This window comes from Drosophila subobscura, chromosome A (assembly GCF_008121235.1).
Source record: "Drosophila subobscura isolate 14011-0131.10 chromosome A, UCBerk_Dsub_1.0, whole genome shotgun sequence".
Taxonomy (NCBI): Eukaryota; Metazoa; Arthropoda; class Insecta; order Diptera; family Drosophilidae; genus Drosophila; species Drosophila subobscura.
In genome coordinates this window covers 13258265-13282020 of record NC_048530.1, presented here as the reverse complement: position 1 = coordinate 13282020, position 23756 = coordinate 13258265, and the positions used below count along the sequence as shown (strand labels likewise).

Here is a 23756-nt window from a genome sequence, read left to right as displayed (position 1 = left end):
TACGCCACTCTCTTCCTTTCCCTTTTCCTTCTCCTTCTCCTGGCGCTTTTGCTCCTTTGAGCTCTCGATATTTATGTGTTTCTGGGTTAAAAAACTGCAGTGTGACAATTTAAAGACCCCACAGCAGCAACAAAGGGTTTAAGGATGATGCATTCTAAGCGAGAAGAGAAATGGGTGGTGCATGTGTGGTGTGTGGGAGGTGGGTGGTGGGTTGGCTGGAGCTGCGCTTCAGCTTTCTTTTGTATTTTTCCTGCTGCTTATTTTGCACAATTTTTCTGCTTTGTCAATACGCAGATGCTGCTCCTCAGATCTCCAACCGCACAGAGAGAAAACACTTCCCCAACAGCAAAGAGAAAACCTGTTAACTTTTATTAATTTCAATCGTTTTTGTCTCGCTCCTAAAGCATCCAGCAAATCCAGCCTTAAAAACGATCAAACATCGAACTAAATTTATATTTTAGAAATAATTAATTAATCTTTTGTTAAGAGGTACCCTGAACTTATCCAGTCGTGAATCGCCTAAGCAATCTTTGCAGTCCAACATTTTTTCTTCAGTTTTCTTTATGGCAGTATGTAGTTGTTGTTTCTCTCAGTGTGTGCTGCTCTGCTAACCTCTGGCGTTGCTGCTGTTGCAGCTGCAGCTGCACTTTGTTTCGCAAAAGGATTTTCTATGTTTTCCAACAGCTTTTGTTTGCCGCTTAGCAAACACACACACACACACGAGCACGCAATGAGAGCAAAGGAGATGCCTGGAGAGTGTGGGAAGGAGAGGGCGAACATTGAGAGAGCTTTTAGTTTTGCATTTTAAGCATTTTGGCTTTGCATTTTTCCCCGATTTCCCACCCGTTATCCACCACCGTTCAACAATACGCAAAAATCATTCGACAAAAAATACAAATACGAAAAATTCTCATGCATATTTTCTATCTGCACGAGAATGTGTATGCATTGGTGTGTATCTGTGTGTAAATATAGAGGGAAAAATAGTGAAGCTTTTCCCCGGCAAGATTAGAAAACTATGCAAACAGCAGAGGGGGTGTGGGGGAGGGCTTTTCCCTGAAAACCACAACAAAAGTTCCATCGAGTGGCAATCAAAGTTGTAAGCCCTTCAATTAGGTGCAAAATGTTAAAAGGAAAACTGGGGAATTTCCCCCACCTGCAACAACGAGAGGCTATGGATTAACAGACTTCACGTGCCACAACTCCCAGCGGGTGGAGAGTGGAGAGGCTAAGCCTGGCTTAGGCCGTGCTCTAAATTGGCCAATAAAATGGGTACTAAGACACCTCTCAGATGCCACTTTTTGTGTTCGTTTACTAAACAAAAGTTTATTCACGAATTTTTCATATTTATATTTCATTTCTGCTCTTTAAAGTGGTATAAAGTTTCCTTTAGAATAATTACGGAATTTTAAGACATTACAAACGAGAAATTAGCTAGTTTGTTTGCCATTTTTGAAGACACTTAATGACCCCCAACTCTTAAATGCAATGCAATAAATCCTCTGCCATATTTCACACATTTTTCACTTTGTTTTTTTTTGTATTTTATGCTTTTCTTAATCCTTTACCATTATTTATTGGCTTTTCTCGAAGGCGGTTGCTTCAACAATTTCAAGGGGTATATTGGTTCTCCTAACAGTCATGCAATATAATTGTTTTGGGGCAACGTCTGACAAGGGATTGATGACGACATGTAGTGCGCTCTTTAGTGGCAGAAGGAAAGCGAGAGACAGAGAGGAGAGGGGACAGAGTCTCTTAAGACCCAACATCTTTATGCAAACTCCATAGAGTATTCCCGATTCGTGAGTCTCATCTGGCTTGGTTCTAACCGGCTTTCGACGACGACGACGATGATGAGGCCAACTCGTTTGACACTTGCAGCTAGATGTGGCACGATATCCATCGATTGGCAATAGAGCGCCAGAGCGCCAGAGACATAACAATTTACCGGCTGTGTCAGTGGCCGCTCCTCTGCTTTTAATTGCAATTTGATTTCAGACCAAGACATGAGATTCCGACACGAGACACATAGGACGGTGTGCGGTTCGATGATATCGAAATCGAATCGCAAGACCGGTTTTTTGGTGCCACAATCGTAATCGAGGCTTCGATTCAATTCGAGTGGAGCGAAGTGGAGTGGAGAGCAGCCTCATAAATCGTTCCATCATCGCATTGACACATTGACAACGGCCAAATGGTCGTATGTCATCTGCTGGAAACCAGTCTGCTTCTCTCTTCTCTCTGTACTTCTCCCCAATTTCTCTCCTCGCTCTCCACAAATGCATTTTCTTTTTATTGCATTTCGTTTTTTTTTTTGGGTGCGCGCCTAAGTTGGGAAATTAATGCAATTTACTTACAAAATGTCCCATTAAAAGCGCTTAACCAGGCACTGTAGAGGGGAGCTGGAGATGGGGCAGAGACACATAAAGCAATATGAGCTTGTCGCAGAGTCACAGAGTCGCCTTGTCTGGGTCTCCTCTGGGCCTGCTCCAGCCTCCATCCCCCCGCCCTGTCTGTCTGTCTGTCTGTCTGTCCGTCTGCCAGTTTGTCCGACAGTTTCCTTGTCTGCCAGCGTCGGCTGTGGCTGTGGCTGTGGCTACGACTCCATCTCCTTCGTCTTCGGCTGGGTTGTAGCCCATGTGAGAGCGTAATTTAATGCTGCTGCAGTTTTTCTTTTTCTTTCTTCTCTCTTTGCATAGCAGCAGCCAGCAGTATGTCTGTCCTTCGAGTACGAGTACGAGTACGACCCTGGGTATGCCACAAATTACCCAGCCATGGGTCCGTAGAGCGCATTTAGCTAAATCGCAGAATTTATGTCTTATGAAAATGCTCGCGTCTCGAAACAGAAACTGAAACCAAAACCAAAACCAAAGACCAAAGGCTCTGGGCAGCAGCCAGAGGCTAAAGCTGGAGGCCAAAGCCAAAGGCAATGCTAACGTACGAGCTCTGAAAAACCCGGGGACCAACACAAGTTTTGCCTGAAGAAAACGAAATGGTACGAGTTTTCTTATATACCCTAAAGGAAGGTCTTAACATTTAGCTTAAAGTTTGTCTTGGGAGAAAGCAATTTGGGGACAGGTATGAGATGATATTGGGAATGATTTCTCGTAGGAGAAAGAACAACGGAAAAACCAAAAACGCAGACATTATGACACTCCTCCTCTCTCTCACACAACCAGTTAAGGGAGGAGTTTTAATGTCTGGTAAATACTCAAGGAGAGCGTTCCCAACGAGACTCATTTAATCATTCTTCATGCATCTGCTGCTGCATTTCCCTTCCTTTATCTTTTTATTTGCAGTTGCATTTTCCTTTTGGTTTTCTCTCGCCTTCTTTCTTCATTTGGTTGCTGAATTTTGCTCAATTTCCTTGTTCCATTTACCATTAACCATTTACCCATTTTCCGCCGCCTTCGCTGCCTGTGCCACTCTATCCTTCCTTCGGAAATGCAGACCTTAAAGTTGCACCGAGTCCCGGTGAATTATGGCCGTCTCAATGGATTTACAACTGATTGTGCGCCATTCCCATCGGAATAAGTGCGAGGCGCACACAAAACTTTTCAATTCAATTATCAAACGCCCAGGCAATTTTTAGCCAATGAAAGAGTGTGGGATATGGTGGGGCGGGGGCGCCTACGGGGTGTGGATAGAGAGTGCCTCGATTTGGCTCTGATTTGGGTCTGCAGTTTTGTGTGTGTCCCAATGCACAATTTTTGGCATAATTTGTTTGCCAAATTCGCGTGTTGGCGTCATCATCATCGTCAGCAACATCATTATCATCGTTGTCGTAGTTGTCACTCCATCGGTGGTTGCCAGTTTTGTGTGGTTGTGTGGGGGTGTCGATGGCACCACATTAATGCAATTCTCCACCCACCCACAGGGCCATAAATAATTTTTGGATGCCCAAGAGCCAATTTCGCGATTCGAAATTTTTGGTGGGAGAATCTCAGCAGCATCAGCATTGCGAAGGCGTTGAAAGTACATTCATTCGAAAGGAAATTAATGAGGGAAAATGCTGCACAAATAAACCTGAGAGCTGAAACTTGCAACATCCCATGTGCAGACTGTTAAGTGATCCATGTTTTGCGAAGGAATAAATGTAAGAAAATTAATATAAAATAATAGTTCCTGAATGTACAGCAAACACAGTGTAGACTCAATGGCTGTAGGAAGATTATCCACACTCAAAATGTATCATGCTGAGTAGTCCATCTTGTATCTCTGTATCATTCTCTCTCTCTGCATTTACTCCACTGAGAATGAGAATGAGAATGAAGACAGATGCACTCGATGTCTAAATATACGAATCGGTTGTCAGTCGCGCGACAAATATTTTGGCAAACCAAATTTTTGAAATAGATCCAAAAATATGCATAAGTCTGTAAGAGGCAGAAAGAGAGTAAAGGAGAGTGTGAGAAAAGGGAGAAATTGTCAACAGGATTTGAGTGGAGTGGAGAAGTATGTAAGAGTGTGAATGAGTGGAGTTCGAGTGGTTGTTGGAGACTGGTTCATGGATATCATAACATACTTAGACCATAAGCATGCAAAGTGCTTAAGGATGTAGACAACTCACGGAACACCCCGCCCAAAGAGCCCAAGAGATAGCAACAGAACCAATGGAAAGAGCCAGAATTGAGGGGGAAAAAAAGGAAAAACAGAAAAGTAAGAGGCTGAAAAATTGAAAAATAAATAAAATTATGCGTGGCAGCACATTTGAAATCATTGGCAAAAAAAGAAACGAGCGACATACAGAAGCTCCTTCATAGAAAGAAATATCAACAGATGGAAGGAGACAGTCACTGGAGAGAGCGGAATTCCATTTGGCGAAGAGATGGTTAATGGTAAATATGTGAGAGGCGTAGACAAGAGTCTCTGCCTGCGCCTCCATTTCCATCTATATCTCTGTCTGTCTCTGTTTTCGTTCATGCTTCACTTGATTTCCCCTCACAATTTCCAATGAACAAATTTTCCCCCATTTTTGGCTTCTACCCGTGGGAAAGGGAGTCCCCCGAAAGAGGTGGGAGCAGCCCTCAGAGAAATGGCCATCTCATTGAGAATTCAAATCACACCGAAATTCTAAAACACACAAACCACCGAAATCGCCGACGAGACGTCGAATAAAAATGCGAGTACATAAAAATAATAATAAAAATAAAATCACACACACAAAAAGGGACAAAAAAAAGCCCACCAAGAAGGCACTGAAATAGCGGGCAAAAGGGACAGAAATAGCAAGCAAAAGGGAAAGAAAGTGAGACCGAAAGAGAGACAGAAATAGAGTGAGAAAATTGCAAAAATGAAAGCGAAAATAAACCAAATGCGAGAATTGAGGGAAACTTTCTTGTCAACGGGCGCGAAAATTTCACACACACACGCAGAAAAAAAGGCCGAAACAAAAACCCCACCCCCAAAAAAAGAAGCTGAAAAATGTTCGAGGTCCTTGGAGTGGTTTACGGGTCCATGGACAAGGACACGGGACTCGAACAACATTTTCTGCAGGCAAAGCAAATTTCAGCTGGAGCCAGAGCTCTGATGAGGCAAATTATTTGTATGTGTGTTTGTGAGAGGAGCGTCCATGTGGCATGTGTGGCAGACACGTAAATTATATGCCGCACAGAAAGTTATGAAAACGAAAGAGCAGCCGCCGCTTCATTTCTTGGCTCTAAATCATTAGCCAAAAGCCATTTTATTGAAATAAAACAAGCAGAAAATGTTAGGTGGCCTGTGGAAGCTGTGATAAGGGTAAAGCGAATTATAAGGCAAGGAAGCATCGTATAAATTGTGACTCTTCTTGTTAATTTGGTTCCATAATTCAATAATCAAATAAAACAAGAATTATTTCCCAAACTGTTCAAGAAATAACTCTCTTAGGCCTCACAGAATATATGTATAACTACAGATGCACCCAAGGTCTGTGTCAAATCCGAACCTGAATGTGAATTTATCATTTTAAAGCTATATTCTTGGCCATAAATACTGGCCACGTTTATCCATGGGAATACTAGACCGTAGTTGACCTCTCCATTGCAGTACACTTCCTGGCACACAGCAAATGCCTTGTACTTGTAATTTATAGGAACTCTTCTTGTGGCTCATTTCCATTTGCTAACATTGTGCCACTCATTCACTCTAGAGACGAGGCGAGGCGAGGCGTCTCTTCCTCGCCTCGAATACGTATACGAAAACTTGTACTCATACTCAAGATCATATCATATCGGATTGAGGTCCCAGACGCTCCCCAAAAAACAAAAAGAAAAAAAAACAAAACACTGGCCGGCCAGAGTCTTTCTCTTTTATTTTTCTTTCAAAAATTTTGTTGCAGTTCCTCCCACTTTTCTCTTTCCTTTTCTTTGGCAGGCAGAAATTTAGACATTTTGTAGCCAGTTTATTTGGATGGGGGGCTGTCAGGCGGCTCCACCGTCCCAGCCTCTAAGGCCCCTCCCTCCAGCTCCCCTCTCTGTTTCTTCACAATTTCCGAGGCCTGTTTGGTTTTCGCCCATAATTTCTGTGCCGTTTTACAACAAACGGGCACATAACTCCCAGAGAGACTCGTCGACCGAAGAACCTCCTCTCTGGGGTCCAGTCCCGTCTGATTGTCGGCCCGTTGCCCGGCTTATCTGTCGGCGCCAAATGCCCCATTGCCCCCATCCTCCTGCGGGCTGTGGCCTGTGGCATGGTGCAAAATGATTTTCACATGTTTTCCTTTTCCTTTATTTCTGTGTTGGTGTTTTTTTCGCACTTTTCGTTGGCTTTTTGCATGTGTTTTCACCCGTCGTCGATTCCCATTCTTTCATTGGCATTTCCATTCCCAAAAAAACAACAAAAATACAAAACAAGAAGCGGAGAAGAGTGGAAGAGAAGAGAGGGCTCCGTTCGTACGGAGTGTTTGGCTTTTAATTAAAATTGCAGCTATATTATGAACTTTTCTTTTCTCGACCGCCTGCAAATTTTCTTTCGCTGTGGGTCTGGGTCTCGGGCCATCGTCTGGGCTCCGATCTCTGGTCATATATCAAATGAGCATTCTCTTGCCATGGGATGTGCAAATTGGGGTTTCGAGTGAGAGAAACATTGGGGGCTAATGTTAATGCTAACGTACGAGCACATACATATGTGTGTTTTCCACAAATCAAATGAACTGTAAAGAAAATTCGCGCAAAAATGCGTTTTATTGCTTCCTCCCAAATTATGTTGATTGAGTGCAGCCTCCTCTTCCCTTCCGCGAATACCGGTACGTCCGTTCTATTCTATAACATGTCGACATGCTTCAGTAAGTCCCTCACTATATATGGGGGGATTATACATGCTGCTTCCATAGACACACCGGAGATTTCCAGCGATTTCACAAAAAACCAAATGTGTATGTTCCACTTTTGAGGCTAATTTTGTGGCTGGCTTTTTGTTCTGTTCGAGGTTTCTGAGGCTCTTTTCTAATTGTCTGCCAATGGAATTTATGTGCGGGGGCCCATCCATCCATTCATTTCGATGGGGCGTGCGACTCATTTACAAAGCGTGTCAATGGCAACAATGGGAAGAGACAGACAACGGGCCCCCAGGGTCACACAGTGCGAGAACGAGTGAGTGGCGATGGGCGATTGGGAGGGGGGAGAAGGGAGATGGGAGAGCAGCATCTTATTATTATTATCATTATTGTTATCATTAAAAGTGATATGAGCAAACAGCGACAGGACAGCACAGCAGGACAACAGGCAGCACTCTGCCGCCTGACAAAAGGATCTCTTCATAAGATTCATATTGATGCGAACGGACAATGGCCATGACAATGGGATTGCAGATGAGAGCTGAGAGCTGAGCGTTGAGAGATGCGAAATGCGAAATGCGAAATGGAGATGAGTATGAGAATGCCACTGCCAATGCGAATAAGATGGAATTCTTGAGTGAAGCACAAGCAGAAACAGTAAAAGAACGAACTGAAAATGCTCTAAGAAAGTAATGATTGAGAGAGATTGAACCATCTGGCGAAGCTCAAAGTGATTGGAAGAACATAAATGTGATGAGTGAATGGAAAACAAGATTCAACTAGTCCCTGGCCTCAGTCACTTCTGCCTTGCAATATTCTATAAAATATTTTACCACATGATCGTTTATGAAAACCACTTTGCTTCAGCCCCATAATTCCATTTGGCCAATGCCAATGCCAATGCCAGACCTAAAAGTCGTTATGCTCGAAGGTTTTCCTGGTCTGCCTGTCTGCACTCCACCTCCTCTCCTCCGTGCCCACTGCCTTGCTGGCTGGAGGGACTCCAGAAGAAGTCGAGTGTCAAGTAAAAATAAAATTCATTTTAATTTGTGCAACGACCACAACGAGAGAGCAACGACGATGAGGATGAGGATGACAACGATGATGACAATATGTATAAGTCTCTCTGTGTGTGTGTGTGTGTTTGAGTGTGCGGGGGTAGCACATGTTGTGCGCCTGCTGCAAGGATAAGGTTCGTCGATAAGTATTCCAGGGATCGTCCGGGTCTGTGTCCTGGTCCTGGTCCTGGCTCTAGCTCCTGTCTCAGTGTCTGCTCTTGGTGTCCATTGTTGCTGCTACTGTGCTGCTGCTGTTATTATTTGCCAAATAAACGGACAAACGGACGACCGTTCGCGTTGTCATAGCCGGGAAGTTCCCTGTTCCCTGTGCCCTGTTCGCCCCTCTCCCAGACATCTCCTTTGTTGTCAGACTCTGGTACGTCGTTGTCGTCGTCGTCGTCGATGATGCAGACATAAGATATGAAAAATATGAGGCAACAGCAATCACAATAGTAGCACCAGTCCACCAGCCACCAGGGCGCTCCCCAAGGGCTCCACACAGAACACAGAACACAGCACAGGCGCTCATGCGTGCGCCCTGCGTGGGCATCGATGGACAATCCCCCAATGCCACGCCAATGTGTGGGTGTGTATCTGTGCGTGTGTGTGTTGGTTTGGTATAAATCACGCTTAATGCCTTCTGCCAGTGTAGAAGGAGGAGGAGAATGCGAAAGGAAACTCCAGGGAGGACCATAAATTGCAGTCAAGTGCTGCCAATTAGTTGCTAAAATTATTTTATGATATTGTCCAACTAATTAAATGAACATTAAAGGCGCATTCGAGGGCCCGTTGTGGAAGTTCTTGCCAAAAATCAATACCAAGAGCAAAAGCAAAAGCAACAACAAAACCATAAATAAATATCAAACGAAAGGTAGCCCCATCGGTCACCATCCATCGCATCATCTCTGCTTTTGCATTAAGAAATGCCCCCTGCTTCCTGATGGCGCAGGCCAACATTTTCCATCAATCAAGGGCACAGAAACAGCAACAATAATCAATCATAGCCACCCCCACACCTGTCCAGAAAATAGAACACGTAACAATTTCCTATGATTATTAATTATTAATGACGAAACGAAATAAGGATAAGTGGGGAGGACGTGGACTGCCATTAAATGATTAGGTTTCTTCAGCTTCACTGACCAGACTCCGGACGCCATGCCACAGAGGCAGCTCCCGATCCTACTCTTCCGATTTCCCCCTTGCTCCCTGCTTCTGATGGGGTTATCCTTATGGATGGCATCTCTCCTGCTGCTCTAATGGCAGTTTGGACTTAAGCTCGTTAGCCAATAACTATAATTTAACTGTATAACGATACAGACTATCACAGCCTGATGGCACACTTAATTGAGCCCAGTTGTGCTCGAAAATATGTCAGCTATGAAGGCAAAATGTATACTTATAGTAATTAAAAATTGTAACAAGAAAACTATAAACAATCTTCGTTTAACATTTGAAAACCTAACAAGAGCCTTGTGTTGCTTGAAGCTCCAATTAATGTAACTTAACCCTTATGTATGCCATTTCACATACTTATTTATGATTAACTTACAGCAAATAATACAATTTCAATGCATTTTCTAACCGAATGTTTCTCCCCACTTCTCTTTGCTCTCTTTCTTGTGTGGCGCTTAGTGTGTCAGTGCAATGGACACGCCCGTCGCTGTCGCTTCAATCTGGAGCTCTACAAGCTGTCCGGTCGGGTGTCCGGAGGCGTGTGCTACAACTGTCAACATGATACGACAGGACGGTATTGTCACTATTGCCGCGAGGGTTACTATCGGGATGCCACCAAGCCGCCAAATCATCGCAAAGTCTGCAAGCGTAAGTCCTCCCATCACCCCATCCCCATTTCATATAAAAAGATTGAATTAGACAGCTGAGACATCGAAGTGGGCGGGACTCCTGTTGTGTGGAATTGGAGTATTCCTTGATATTGACAATAAGCTGTCATCAATCAGTGGTCTGTCAGATGGCAGATGCCAGATGGCCGATGGCAGATGGATACTCATCTATGTATACACGAGGTGGCAAGGCAAAGACTATACGCTAATGAGGATGTTTTCAATGTCGTTGGTGTTTAGGTTGCGACTGCCATCCAGTGGGATCCACGGGCAAGACCTGCAATCATCTGAGTGGACAGTGCCCCTGCAAGGAGGGTGTCACCGGTCTGACCTGCAACCGCTGTGCACGCGGCTACCAACAGACGCGCTCCCATGTGGCGCCCTGCATCAGTGAGTACCACCAGATCCTCCCAGATCCTACCTTTTCAACTCATGTTTTCTTCTTTCCTGCAATTAACAGAAGTGCCCACCAACGCGAACATGATTCAGGCCGAGAGTGCTGGCGGAGGCGGTGGCGGTGCTGGCAATGGCGACTACAAGGAGGGCGGCGGCTCCCAGGCCGAGGAAATGAAGAAGTGTGAGTATTGAGTGTGTGCCTCGATTATCCACAGAAAATATCCCCCACTATCCCCATATCTAATCCACAGACTGTGGCAAGTGCAAGGCCAGTCCCAAGAAGCTCAATCTAAACAAGTTTTGTATGGAAGATTATGGTAAGCGGCGTCCTCGTTTTCTCTTTCTTTCTATTCATTGTTTTTGCGTTCATTGCAGCCATTTTGGCCAAGGTCATTGGCCACGATCGCGCCTCGCAGGACATAAGCACTGAAAAGTTCTCGATCGAGCGACAGAATGAAATCTACAAATACGAAATCAATATACAGACGATCTTCAAGCGGAATCCCATGTCGGGCACGACCAGCTCCCTGCTCGGTCGTGGCAATATGATGCTGCTGGTGCCGCGCAAGAGCATCGAGTGCCAGTGTCCCAAAATCAAACTGAATAAGTAAGTACATACTAGTACATATGTGGAATATTTAAGGGCATCTATGCATTTCGTTTCTAAGAGAAATGTGAAAGGCATTCGCACATGAGTGGGTGATAAGTGCCAAGGTAAGAGACGAACCCGATCTGCCCAGTGCCCAGTGGAGGAAACATATAAAGAGTTCAGGGGAGAAGGCAGAAATTCAGAGCTGTTCCCATTTATGTTCATATAAGTATGTACATATGTACAGTTGCGAAAAAAATAATAGCACCACTACAACACATTTTGTTCTTAGACAAAAAAAAAGCAATTACTGTTGCGATTTTTTTAAATTTTTAGTTTTTTCATATAGTTAAGTATTCTCCATTAACAAACAAAGTGTTGCCTTTCTTCAAAATTCTGTCTTTATATTTTTTTTTTGAACTTTAAGAAAAAATACCACGAATATGCCGAAAAAAATAATAGCACCGTTGGCACTATTTTAAGTGAATATCCGTAATTTCGCGGAATTGACTTTGTATAAACCACGTATTTATTAGTTTTAACTAATATTTCATTGTTTCTATCATAAAAGCTAATAATAATCATTACAATAATACGTGGAAAGCTCTGAAATGCGAAAAAGCGCGACCCTTGCAAAAAATTTATGTTTGACGTAAAAACTTACAGAGAATTTGGTAAATTGGTAGGCAGTTTCAATAAAATGATTAAAAACGCCTTAAACTATGAAGAAAAGTGTAAAACACGTGGATGAAAACGATCTATGACCCCTTTTAATGTCAAAAGGCTGATTCGCGAGAGCAGGAAGGTTCCCTTCAAGCCTGCTATTGAGCTTAAAAAAAGAGCTTAAAATAAAAGCGACGGGCTAGAAAGTTTGGAAATATCTTAGACAAGATAGCCTAAAAGCCTGCTGCCCAAAAAAAATCGCACTTTTAAACGCCAGACAAATTACTAAGCACATGATGTTTGCAAGGGAGCATGCCAATTGGACATCCCTATAATGGAGCATAAATTTTAATGTCAGATGAGTAAAAAGTGTTTTATTTACTGAAAAGGGATCTCGATCATACTTAAGACGTTCAAGGAACACCAGGACACCAAAGAAAACCATTTAAAATAAAAGGTTGAATTTAATGGTATGGGCCTGATTCTCTTACTATGAAGTAGGGCCAATGCATTGACTAAAAACCATCATGGATCAGCACGTGTCCTTGAATTTCATGGAGACAGTAATGCTACCCTTAGCAGAATACGAAATTCCACTCGTATGGGTCTTTCAAACGGAAAATAGCCCCAGCATGAAAGCAAAGGAATGGTTCAGGGCCAACACTGAACGTGTTAAAGTGGCCTGCACAGTCGCCTGACATAAAACCGATCGAAAATCTGTGGTCCGAAGTCCAGAAGGCAGTTGCTGATTCCAAACCAACCACTGTCGGATCACTTTGAGAACAAAATTAAGAGACCTGGTCCAAAGCTCCCCAAAAGCTATGCCTGGACTTAGTGGATTCCATGCCAAGACGCTGCGCAGCTGATGTTGCCAAAATAGGACACTGAACTAAATCTTGAATGATAAATATTGATTTAGAATTAATAGTTCAAAAGTGTTAACTAAGAAATTCATTACTTGTTGGTCATTTTTTAAATTTTAAATCCATTTTTCAAAAGTGGTGCTATTATTTTTTTCGCCTAATTTTACGAGTTTCTCTAAAGTTCCTTAAATAACTTAAAAGCCTTACAAAAAAGGTGCTTTTCTTTGTTGTTCCCAGATTTGTAAGAGTCTTCCCTTTCTAAAAATGTGCTTAAAGTTTCCTTAAAGTTAAAAATGTGAGTTGGGCAACTATTTGAAAATTGCTTGTGGTGGTGGTGCTATTATTTTTTTCACAGCTGTATGTATGTACAGCACATGTTCCGCTGTTAACTGTTAATTCTGTTGTTAATCCATTTGCCCTTGTAGCGATCCTCTCTTCTGTTTCTTACTCTCTCTGCCTGTGCTGCTCTCTTGCAAAGCATTGGCTAAACGAGGCTGTGCAGGGGAGCGTAGCCATGCGCTGCTGCGGTGCAGCTGCTGCTTCGTTTAGCCAGTGCTTTGATTGCGCTCACACTTTGCGCTCTCATTTAGTCGCTCTCGCATGCTCTCGCACGCTCTCGCACATCTAACTGTTGTTTCTCACATATCGACAAAGCTAAGAAAATAAATTTGCTTCGCCAGGTAAGGCAGATCTCCGAGTTGATAAGCTTGGCGGTTCGTTCTCTGTAGACCTGCCTTGTATCTAGCTCATAGCTCTTGTACTTATGTACATACATATGTACATACATAGCTCTTTTCATATACTTACCTCTGGTCCAAGCTCATTTCTCTGCGAAATGCCGAAACTAATGAATTAATTATTCATAATTCTTAGAAATAATATTATTTAATTATTTTAAATGGCTTTCCTTGGTTGCAATTATTTCGCCTTCCTTTTGGGCATATTATGTGGAATTTGAATCCTATTTCACGGTTTAATCATTATTTATTATTGTTACAAACTCTCTACCATCTGCTCTATTTGTATTTGCAGATCATATCTTATACTTGGACGTGACTCGGAGGCAGCGCCTGGATATCTGGCCATCGGTCCCAGCTCTGTGGTGTTGGAGTGGAAGGACGAGTGGTCGCTGCGCATGAAGCGCTTCCAGCGGCGGGCCCGCAAATGCAGTTGAATCGAACCGGAAACGGAATATGTCAGAGCGGATTTCAATTTCATACACTTGGCTAGGTATCGGTTTTTGTATAAATTGTACAGTTTACTCAAGTTTCTGACCTTCTTCGGCATCATGCTATAAATTAATCAAAACTCAAAACTTAAAACTCAAACTCAAATCTGCCCCCAAGAAGTACACACAAATACACACAGAGAGAAAAGCTCCTAAAACATCCTCAATAGAATCTTTGGGGATCAGCCAATGATTAATAATCCCAACATAATCTTCCTATCTGGGGGCATTCTCTAGTCTATAAAATGATTTTACAAAACAGAAACTAAAACCCCCTTTTAATCCAACAAAATACCAAAATGCTAATTACAGTTACGTGACATCGAAAGTGGTGGATTGGGGCAAGTGTCCATAACAGTGGCCTGGCATGGTGGAATGCAGGCCATAAAAAACAGTTATAAATTGAGAGAAAAAAAACACCAACAAGTGCGAAAAACGCTGAACGTCGCGTGTCGCGAGGCCACCATCAGAGCAGACTTACAAACAAACGGACATCGGACATCCAATGGACAACTGGGGAACGGACGGGACTGTGGGGGACTGTGGGCACTGTTGGGGGATAGACAAACAGGCCATAGTCAACACATAAGTGCAGTCATAAACCAACAACATGAGCCTTGACCAGCGTTACCAGATGGCGGCAGGCTTTCGCGTACACGCGAACACACATCACACAGAGTTTATTAGGGGCACTCGACCGAATGGGGCCCAATGGGGACACGGAGCGAAGCGAGACAAAAGTTGGTCAAGGAAATGTAGGGAATTTATGCGAATGTACTTACTGCGGGGACTGTTACCATCGTGGGGTGAGAGATGTGTATGATAGTGATTGGAATACGGAATACGAATTGGAGTGGAACACTTAACAAAGAGATCTTAATCTTCTGCTAATGATGCTAAATAAAATGGAACACTTAAAGCAGATCTCAAGCTCGTTTGATGATCTGTTTAAGGCTTGAAATAAAAGATTGCGTAAACAACAGCTCAAACATCAATGCGAATGAGAGAACTAAAGCAAAAGGGAAAAAACAAAACAATCAATATCCATGTTAATTATTTTGAACTTCAATCGAAACATTTTCCACAGCAAATTGAATAGTCATCGTAAAACTTTGATCCATTAAGATTATCCCCAATGTTTCAATGTCATGGAGCGGACTAACCCTAACGTTTCGCAGCCTTTTCAAATGTTTTTACTCTTCATTTTTCCCTCAGTTTTTTATTTGGCATATGCCGTTCAGTCTGTAAGCCAAACATTGATTCCATTTTTCGATATTTGCCAAATGTTTTTTTACTATTTAACATTTGTTGCTGGCCCCCCTCCACGACATTGCTCTTCTTTTTTGTTTGGAACGTTTTAACGTTATCCATTCCGGTTATGCCATTATTTGGTTGGCTGATTGAAAAACGCCTTTCAAGAATTTATGCAAACAAAGTTTTTGCTGTTAATTATGCACATGTTTATTGACAATTTACTAGTTGATTTTCACGCGCCTTTGCATAACAATTTGTTTGATGAATGCATCAATAAAATGTCAGTTCAAACGCCGTTTCACAATCAAACACCATAGAAAAAAGCTCATTTAAAATGCATTTATTTTAATTTAATATTCAATTTGAATTATGCATGCAAATTGCCTCGCTCTGTCCCTTTCTCTCTCTCTCTCAAGCTCATTCGACCTGAGTGTGTATTTTTCTAAAATTAAAGACTGAGAACGAGTGGCTGAGAGGGGAAAGATTGATCGCTGTAAAGGGATTGGGGGGAGCGGGAAGATTAACTTTGTAACTTGTTTTCCAGCATGTGTGTAGGCCATGGAGCACTTGAAGCGTCCGAAAACTCATTTGTGTGGGGAACCTCTTCATACAGTGTTACCTCATTATATTTTCGATTGATTCGGTTTCATCATGTAGCTTCGGAGTGCTACAGGCACAGGAAAAGGTAAGGGTTTTGCCCCCTATTCACCAAGAGCTTCGGCCTTCCCCCTTAGCTGGTTCCCACTGCGGCGCAGCGATATGCATCAACGAAACAACAACAGACAACATGGTTCCACACGTTACACAAATTAAGAAAAAAGCAAAAGCAAAAGCAAACACAGAGCTGAGCGTGATATGGGGAATGAACTTCGTGGGCTGAGGCCTGAGTGAGCCCCAGCTACCCTCGAACGATTGCAGTTACATTTTTTCCCCTGGCTGGCACGCGGATTAAACATGTTTCGAACTCAAAATGTAACATGATATATGACAGCCAAGTGTCGAACTTGATAAATGTTTTAATGAATTTATTTTCATGTTTATGTTCTGCCTGCCTGTCCGATGTCCGCTCTCCGCTCCCCACTGTCCGCTGTCCGCTGTCCGCTGTGTCCGCCATTCCCTGTCCAGTGTGACTGAATCGAGATCTTTGGGACACACCGTCAGAGGTGCGAGACACCTACTCTGGGCAGCCGATGGCTGGCTGGGGCCTTTTGTTGCCATTGCCAGTATGATGTGTCTGATGGCTGTCGCCTCATTCCCACTACCTCTACCATTTCCATTCCCATATGCTCCCCTCTAGAGCCATTTACCATTCACAAGTTATTCAGGTCCGACCATGACCATGATGTATGATAAATCAAAATGGGGCCAACATATGCAGGGACTGTCGGACAGTGGGTACATTCCGGCCAGTGGGACAGTTAACATGCTGCGGCATTTAAGCCGAGATTTGTGTGTTGGCATTCTCTCTCCGCCCAGGGACGCATAATTAGCCCTGGCTCTGCCCCTGGCTTTTGGCCTGTTCTCTGGTAATGGTTCTGCATCTGCATCTGGAACTGGCTCTCCGCTGACCAACATGGCGTATGAGTCATAAACACACGTGTGTCCACCACAGACACGGACGTGAACACGGATGGGGACATGGACATGGACATGGACACACGTACCCTGACATGGAAACTCTTTCGGGGAGGGAGCGTGTGTCCTCGAGCAAGATAAATGCAAAATTGTCAACTGCAAACTGTATAAATTTAAACAACAACATTTTTATGTGCGTTAACCCCACAACCATAAGCTACGGGGAACGGTTTGCAAGCATTCTATGGAGAGAAATAATGAATTAAGCGATCCACCATCTTCTTCAGCAGATCTAGCTTCTATCTTTTCTTTCAACTTTCAACTCATGCAGCATTCTGATGTTTTCCCGAATCCACAATACACACCCCAACAGAGCAGCAAACGTCAATTTGTTGCCTTCGTTAATAGATCTTGTCACATCTGGCCGGGAATAACTCGTAAACTCTTTACCTGGACAGAAGGAGGCATTGAATGAAAAGTTGCAAAAAGTGCCATTCAGTGGGAAATCAACGCCAAAAAAAAGAAAGGAAACGGAGAAATGATAAAATGGGAAAATGGGGGAAATTCAATTGCGGGTTCCATCGCGTGGCGCCGCCGACTGTGGCCGGCTGTGGCTGCTGCCTGCCTGCCGCCTGCTGCCTTCATGCATATTTAAATGAGATTTTGTGTTAACTGAATTTTGTCAACGTACGGGAGGGAGGTAGGGGGCGTGGCCAGTCGGATATGAGAGTATATGTGTGTGTGTGTGTGTGTGTGTGGGCGTGTGGCCATGAAAAAGCATATTAATTTATGAATCTACATACACGTATGAGAATACACGCGCGTAAAACATTTATACATATATATATTTCAATAAATTGGGGATTCTTCTGTACTTTTTTTCCATTATTTTATTTCGCTGTTCATTAAACGAGTGACGGCTGGGAGGGGGATGGCATGGGGCAACGGTGGGCGTGGCAAATAGGCGTGTTGTCGCATATGTATTTTAAATAGGGATGCCAGAGCTCCATTAGCATATAAATTGACGCGACGATGATGGCAGTTCACCATTCTCTTCTCTTAACCGCATTACATGGTGATATGGAGGCCAGGGCGGGCGGGTATTTTCATATCGGTGGTGGTTGGGGTGTCTTACGTAACTGTATAACTAGCATTCTGGTAACAAAAGATTTTCAATATGCCCACCAAAAGAACCTAAGAAAAAACAATAAAAGAAACAGTATATAGAACCCAAAAATCGACTGCAAGAACAACAACAGCCCCAAGCTGACAAATTGACTTCCGTTTCCGCAACAACAAAAAAATGATAAAAAAAATGAAAAAAAAAAAATAAATACTCTTTGAGAGCAAGAAAGAGCGAAAGAAGGAGAGAAAGTACTTAAAAACTACTAAAAAAAAACACAAGAAAACAAAACACGTAAAGAGAGTGGCAGGTGGAGACGCAAAAACATAACCAAATTAGTCATTAGTCGATATGTCAAGCAGTTTATTTATTTAAACCACATTTTTTTCCTAATCTTAATGATAAATGAATATATAAAAGGTCAACGTAAACGGATAAAGGATAAAAGATAAAGGATATATGCAAAAGGGATATATACACTGTATTTATATATATGTTACGGAAAGAAGACGATCGGAGATCGGAGATCGAAGTTTCGGTAGTGCATTCTTAGAGAACATTTCCCCCATTCGTTTCCCCCCTATTGTATGCCTTAAGCATACTCTGTACTAATCACACATATCCTCTAGCACACACAAGCTAATTATAATAGAACGTTTTTTTTTTTTTGATCGTCTAACTAATACGAATATCCAGTGTGTGTGTTTGTCCAGCAGAAAGAATTATTCATTTGATAAGCTATACAATACATATGTATATGTATCTATAGAGTGCATACTTACGCCGATACATACATACATACATACGTATAATCAAAAAACAAAACAAAACACACACAAACATAAGAAAAGAGAAAGCCTTTTTTTCTTAGATTTTTTGTAAATACTCAAAAACAGACGAAGGAAGCAGTTGAAAGGGAGAAGAGAGGTACATATTTCAGAAATGATTTCAATTTTCATTATTGCTAAATATTTTGTTGAGCCACGAAACACAAAGAAAATACTTACTGCAAAAAGAATGAGAAGCGAAATGAAAAGGAAGAATTCACATTGTCTGATATTAAAGTATTGTAGTTGGTACTTAAATAATATATAAAAATCTATATATATATACATATACATTAATATATGATTAATCATAATTATATACACACACACACACACACACACACACACATCACAGTAAAAACATATGTATGCAAATTTTGTGTGTCAAGCGGAAAACAAGAACTACATAAATATATCAAAGACAAGCAGTTGGAGCCAACGACTCCAAGTTATATATACAAAAACAAAAGAAAAATATATATATATCATTTATGTGTACTTGAAAAAGTAAAAAACCGAAAAACAAGCAAAACCAAGCATGAAAGTTTAATCGAATTAAGTGGACAAATTGCTAATAATAATACAATAATAATAAAAATCATAACAAAATCAAACCCGAACGAATGTTTTTATTGGTGGGTGGATATGTCTTTGGGATTACCCTACACACTCGTAAGTATGTCGCTGAGAGGGTAATTTTTTCCACTTGATCTCACAATATTTTATACACATATCTGCCATTAATATTGATTTAATAATAATAATAATAATAATAATAATTTTATTCCATTTAATTTTAATGAAATTTCCCGTGGAAGAGATGGGACTGATATTTTTGGATGGATGTTGATGTTCGGAATATAAATCTAGAAACGACTTTTAGTTTTTTTAAATGTGCTTTGAGATGTACCTAAACGCATTTATGTATTTGGATACATTTTTCGGTTTCAAAAACAAGTGGCACGCTTTTCGGCTGCACGATTAAATACATTTTTCCTTAGCTGCACGAACGGACAGGGTGGGACTTCGAGGAATAGACTGAAAATGAACCTCAGCTGTTCTATCAAGAACATGCATCAGCTTCACTGCTATCTGCAAATTAATTCCCAATTAAAATTATGCAGCGTTCAACAAAACTGCTTCGACCACGTGCCTTCCTGCTGGGAGTCACACGATACGGGCCATGGAGTCCTTTCGGTTCCATCAGGGCGAGTAGAGGGGCATCATCATCATCAGCTCTTCTTATTGATTTTGCATTTGCATAAGCAGTTTATTGTGCCAGACACCAACCCAACTCGGTCTGCCTCTCTGTCTGTCCTCCCTGTCAGTACCTCGCCCAAGTCCAAGCTCTAGTCGTCGTCCTGGTCCTAAGTGTAGTCCTGCAGTAGTGCTGCATAATTCGGGAATCTCGGCACGGTACTCGACACCACTCAGCGCGTAGAAAGGCCTCGCCAGAGTTGTGGCGCTCGTCCTTGGCCCGGAGAAAATTAATTTAAAGCGCAATTTAAGTAAAATTTCCGCCCGGGGGCCGTTTTTTAGTTTTATTTCGAGCTTTGGCTCTCATCTCTTGCCCATCCGTGGGTCTTGCGAGCCGGCAACTGAAACTAATATGTACGCATATTTATCAAATTTCATCGCCCCGGGCATTGGGACTGGGCTGAGACTGGGCCGAGACTAGGGGGTGACTGCTGTTGCTGCTGCTGTTGCATCCGTGCCGGGGTCCGTGTCCGGGTCTGGGTCTGGGTCTGGGTCTCTGCCAAAATGTACATTCATTGTAGTTGCCCAAAAAATGCCTTGCAGCGTTCGAGTTTTGGCTGGAGGGGGGTGGAATGGAAAATGGGACTCAGAATGGAGATGGGCATGAGGAGGGAGAGGATGATGTGGCGAAGAGTCGGAAGTCGACCGCAATGCAAGGCTGCGGACCAAGTTTTTGGTCTGGCAAACTTAACAAAGAAATAAAAACGATGAGAAGTAAGTGCCAGAGCATGTCACTGGATGGATGATAGGCAGGCAAATACCCTGCCAAATGGAATCCTCTTCAAATTCAGAACAATTAAATCTGATTGCCATGAAAATCAGCGGGAAAATAGCATAGAAACACGTAAGGAAAATTCTGTGATCTGTGATCTCCTTTCAAAGACGTTTCTATATCCACAGGGTATCTGCCTTCACGAAAAAATCATTCAAACTTCGCGGGGTGGTGGCTCATAGGCCGAGGAACGGGACCGGGACCCGGACTCGTCGTTGCCCTGGCAATGTGCAAGGGAAGGGACAGAGCAGCAAAACGCGACCCGACGCGACGCGTCCCGTCTGTCAGCGGCAGACAGTGGTACAACAAAATCCCCCTTTTTGCCATGCCACTGCGACTGGCACTCCGTCTCCATCGCATCCCCCCGTGCCCCTCACGACCGCTTGTACGCTTCATAAGCGCAGCGAATGAATTTTAATTTGATTAAAGTGAAAAATTGAAAAATGCTTCCCCTGGCTTTCCCAAAGCTTTCACTCTCACTTTCCGCCAGGACTGTATTAAACGAGCTGTGTGGGCGAGGAGACCCTGTGCAAAGATATGACGGGATTAGTTGGCCAATCAGCGAAGGCAGGCAACTGGGATTTTGTGGCCTGCTGCACAACCTCATCAGCGCTTTGCGTTTGGGCTTGGGTTTGCGTTGCCATGGCTAGAAATGCCAAATGCCAAATGCCGATTGACGACCAACCCACACAGCACCACCACCACCACCACTGCCATTGCCACCACCACCACCAACAGGAAGAGATATCCTTCCGAGGGCAGAAGACTCACTCACACAGAAAGTGGAAGTCGGAGATGGAGATGGAGACGGAGACGGAGAGCTTAGGCCGCATTAAACCTTTTTCCTCAATAATGTTGTTTTTGTCCTCTCCCCACCCCCCATTCCCCTATCCCCCTGACAACATCTCCATGCTCTACGCTCAAAGGCTCTTTTATTTTGGTGAGTCGTGGGCTGGGTCGGTTTCCCCCTAGGAGAGATGCTTAGCCTCGGCTAAGAAGCATTCTCGTTCTGGTCGTCTGCTGGAATTACGCCGCTTGGATTTCAAGTGCTGCCACTTGTTGTTGCAGCAAATGTTACACAAAAGTTACAGCAGCAGCCAGTCGGAGGACTCCCCTCTTTGGATGCCAGGCACCAAAGATCCAGAGCAGAACTGCGGTTCCATAGTTGCAAGTTGCCGCAGGCCGAAAGCCGTAGACGCCAGTCGAGTATAACAGAATTTTGCACTGAACCCTAAACGAGGGGTGGTTCGGGGTGCCCGCTGGGGGTGTGGGCTGCGCGAATCCACATCGGGTAGGGGGGGGGGATGAGCATTGTGAAGTGCAAAAAGGCGCATTTTACAAGATTTTTATTACATATAAATGCGAAAAGTATTAAAAAAGTAAACTTTTTATAGACTTTACATTTTCTCTCGCTTTTCCAAGCGTCAGCGGTGGGTAGGGGTAGAGCTAGGGGAAGGGGGTTGGGGTTGGGGTTGGGGTTGCCGTTCGTTGCGGAACGAAAAAGAAGTTGTACGCTTTTCGTCTGGGCGTCATGATGCGTGTTAAGGGAATACATACACTCCACTTCGCCCTCAAACATTTGCACAGCGAACGGAACGGCTCCATGTGGCATAGGCCACAACATCGGTACATATCCCCCCTAGCCCCTACCCCACGCTGTTCGTAGCACTTTCCCATGGAAATGCCTTTGCTGTGGCCACAAGCAGCACATATGTAGAATGCACATAGACGGCATGCGATGCGCTACATGCAGCGAGGAAGATCAATTTAATCATCCGAGAGATGCTCAGCCCAGAAGTAGTCAGCACTTTTCACCATTTTCATCGCCTACTTTTGGGCTGGAGCAATGACTTGGTGCACCCAAAACTGGAATATTTAATTGGATTATATTAAAAAGTTCTGCCTTAATCCTATTCACAGTGAGATCTGCTCTGAGAAGTGCAGCTTCTGTTGTCGAATTACCACTGTACCACAGCTGTTGTCCGACGGCAAGGCGGGGCCGCAATTACAGCGACTTCCAGGGCCGCTCCAGCCGAATGGCAGCCGCAAAGAATCTTTTCTACAACTCCTCCGCCCTTGGGGCTTTTCTATTTTTTTTCTTGCTTTTTTCCCCTCACTTCTTTAGGGTTTTTCCCATTTCCCCACTCGTTGCTGCTGCTGCTGCTGCTGCTGCTGTTGTTGTTATTGTTGCCAGTGGCTGAGCGGGGATTGGGTGTGGGAGGATGTAGCTGGAGCCGCTGCTGTAGCCATGTCGATGTCGAGCTGCTCTGGCTGTTGTAACTGTTGTTCAAAATGTTTTCCAGTTGCTGGAGTCGCTTTTTGTTACCACAGACTTTTCATATTTTTCTTAACAATTTTCCTTCCTCACTTCAGCAAACACTTTTTAAATTTTATTTTATTACTATAACAAGACGTAAGTAGGCATAATGGAGCCCCATAAAATATTCAAAAGGAAATTGGCATAGAAAGTTTTCGTTTCTTTTTTCGTTCGCAGCCCAAGGCAGATTTCGGGTCTGCCCAAGGACCCAGCCAAGCACCCCAAGGAGCTGGAGCGCGTGTTAAGCGATTAACGGTGTTTCGGAGCAGCCATCCCTCCGCACCCCTGCCGCACCAGTGGGTTAATGCACTCAACAACAACAACTCCGATTACCAGGTGGATGGATAGAGGTGTTGGCATTTGTCTGGAATGCTCGCTCGTCAGCGACTCCTCCCCTACCCCATCCTCTCGTGCCCGCAGGGGCCAATTTTGTCAGAACACCCACACCCCACACCCCACACACCACACACCACTCCCCTTTACCCCGCTGGCTGTCAATCATTTTCACAAACGATTTGTCAGGCAATGCCGCGATGCAAATAAGCAACGACATCCCCATCCCAGTGCCATCCCATGATTTTTTACAACTTTTCATTTTTGCACTTGAGCGGCTTTAACTGCCGAAAATCTCAGCGCCTTAAGCCAAACCCGGATTAGGGGCTGCGGCAGCAGCATATGTGGCAGGGAGCACTACTCAAATCGGAGCAAAGCTCGCCCATTAAATTGCTTGGAAAA

The 23756-nt window shown here is 43.5% G+C and overlaps 1 protein-coding gene across 1 annotated transcript in view; it reads left to right on the top strand.

Moving 5' to 3' along the window:
* LOC117903528 (netrin-B) overlaps positions 1-14019 on the top strand; it is a 65103-nt gene extending 51084 nt beyond the window's left edge. Inside the window, exons 2-7 of the mRNA XM_034815675.1 lie at positions 9949-10137; positions 10398-10547; positions 10618-10734; positions 10805-10870; positions 10929-11160; positions 13701-14019. Coding sequence (XP_034671566.1) covers positions 9949-10137; positions 10398-10547; positions 10618-10734; positions 10805-10870; positions 10929-11160; positions 13701-13842 — 896 coding nt within the window. The 3' untranslated portion in view covers positions 13843-14019. The remainder of the gene's footprint in view (positions 1-9948; positions 10138-10397; positions 10548-10617; positions 10735-10804; positions 10871-10928; positions 11161-13700) is intronic.
* Positions 14020-23756: the final 9737 nt, after the last annotated feature.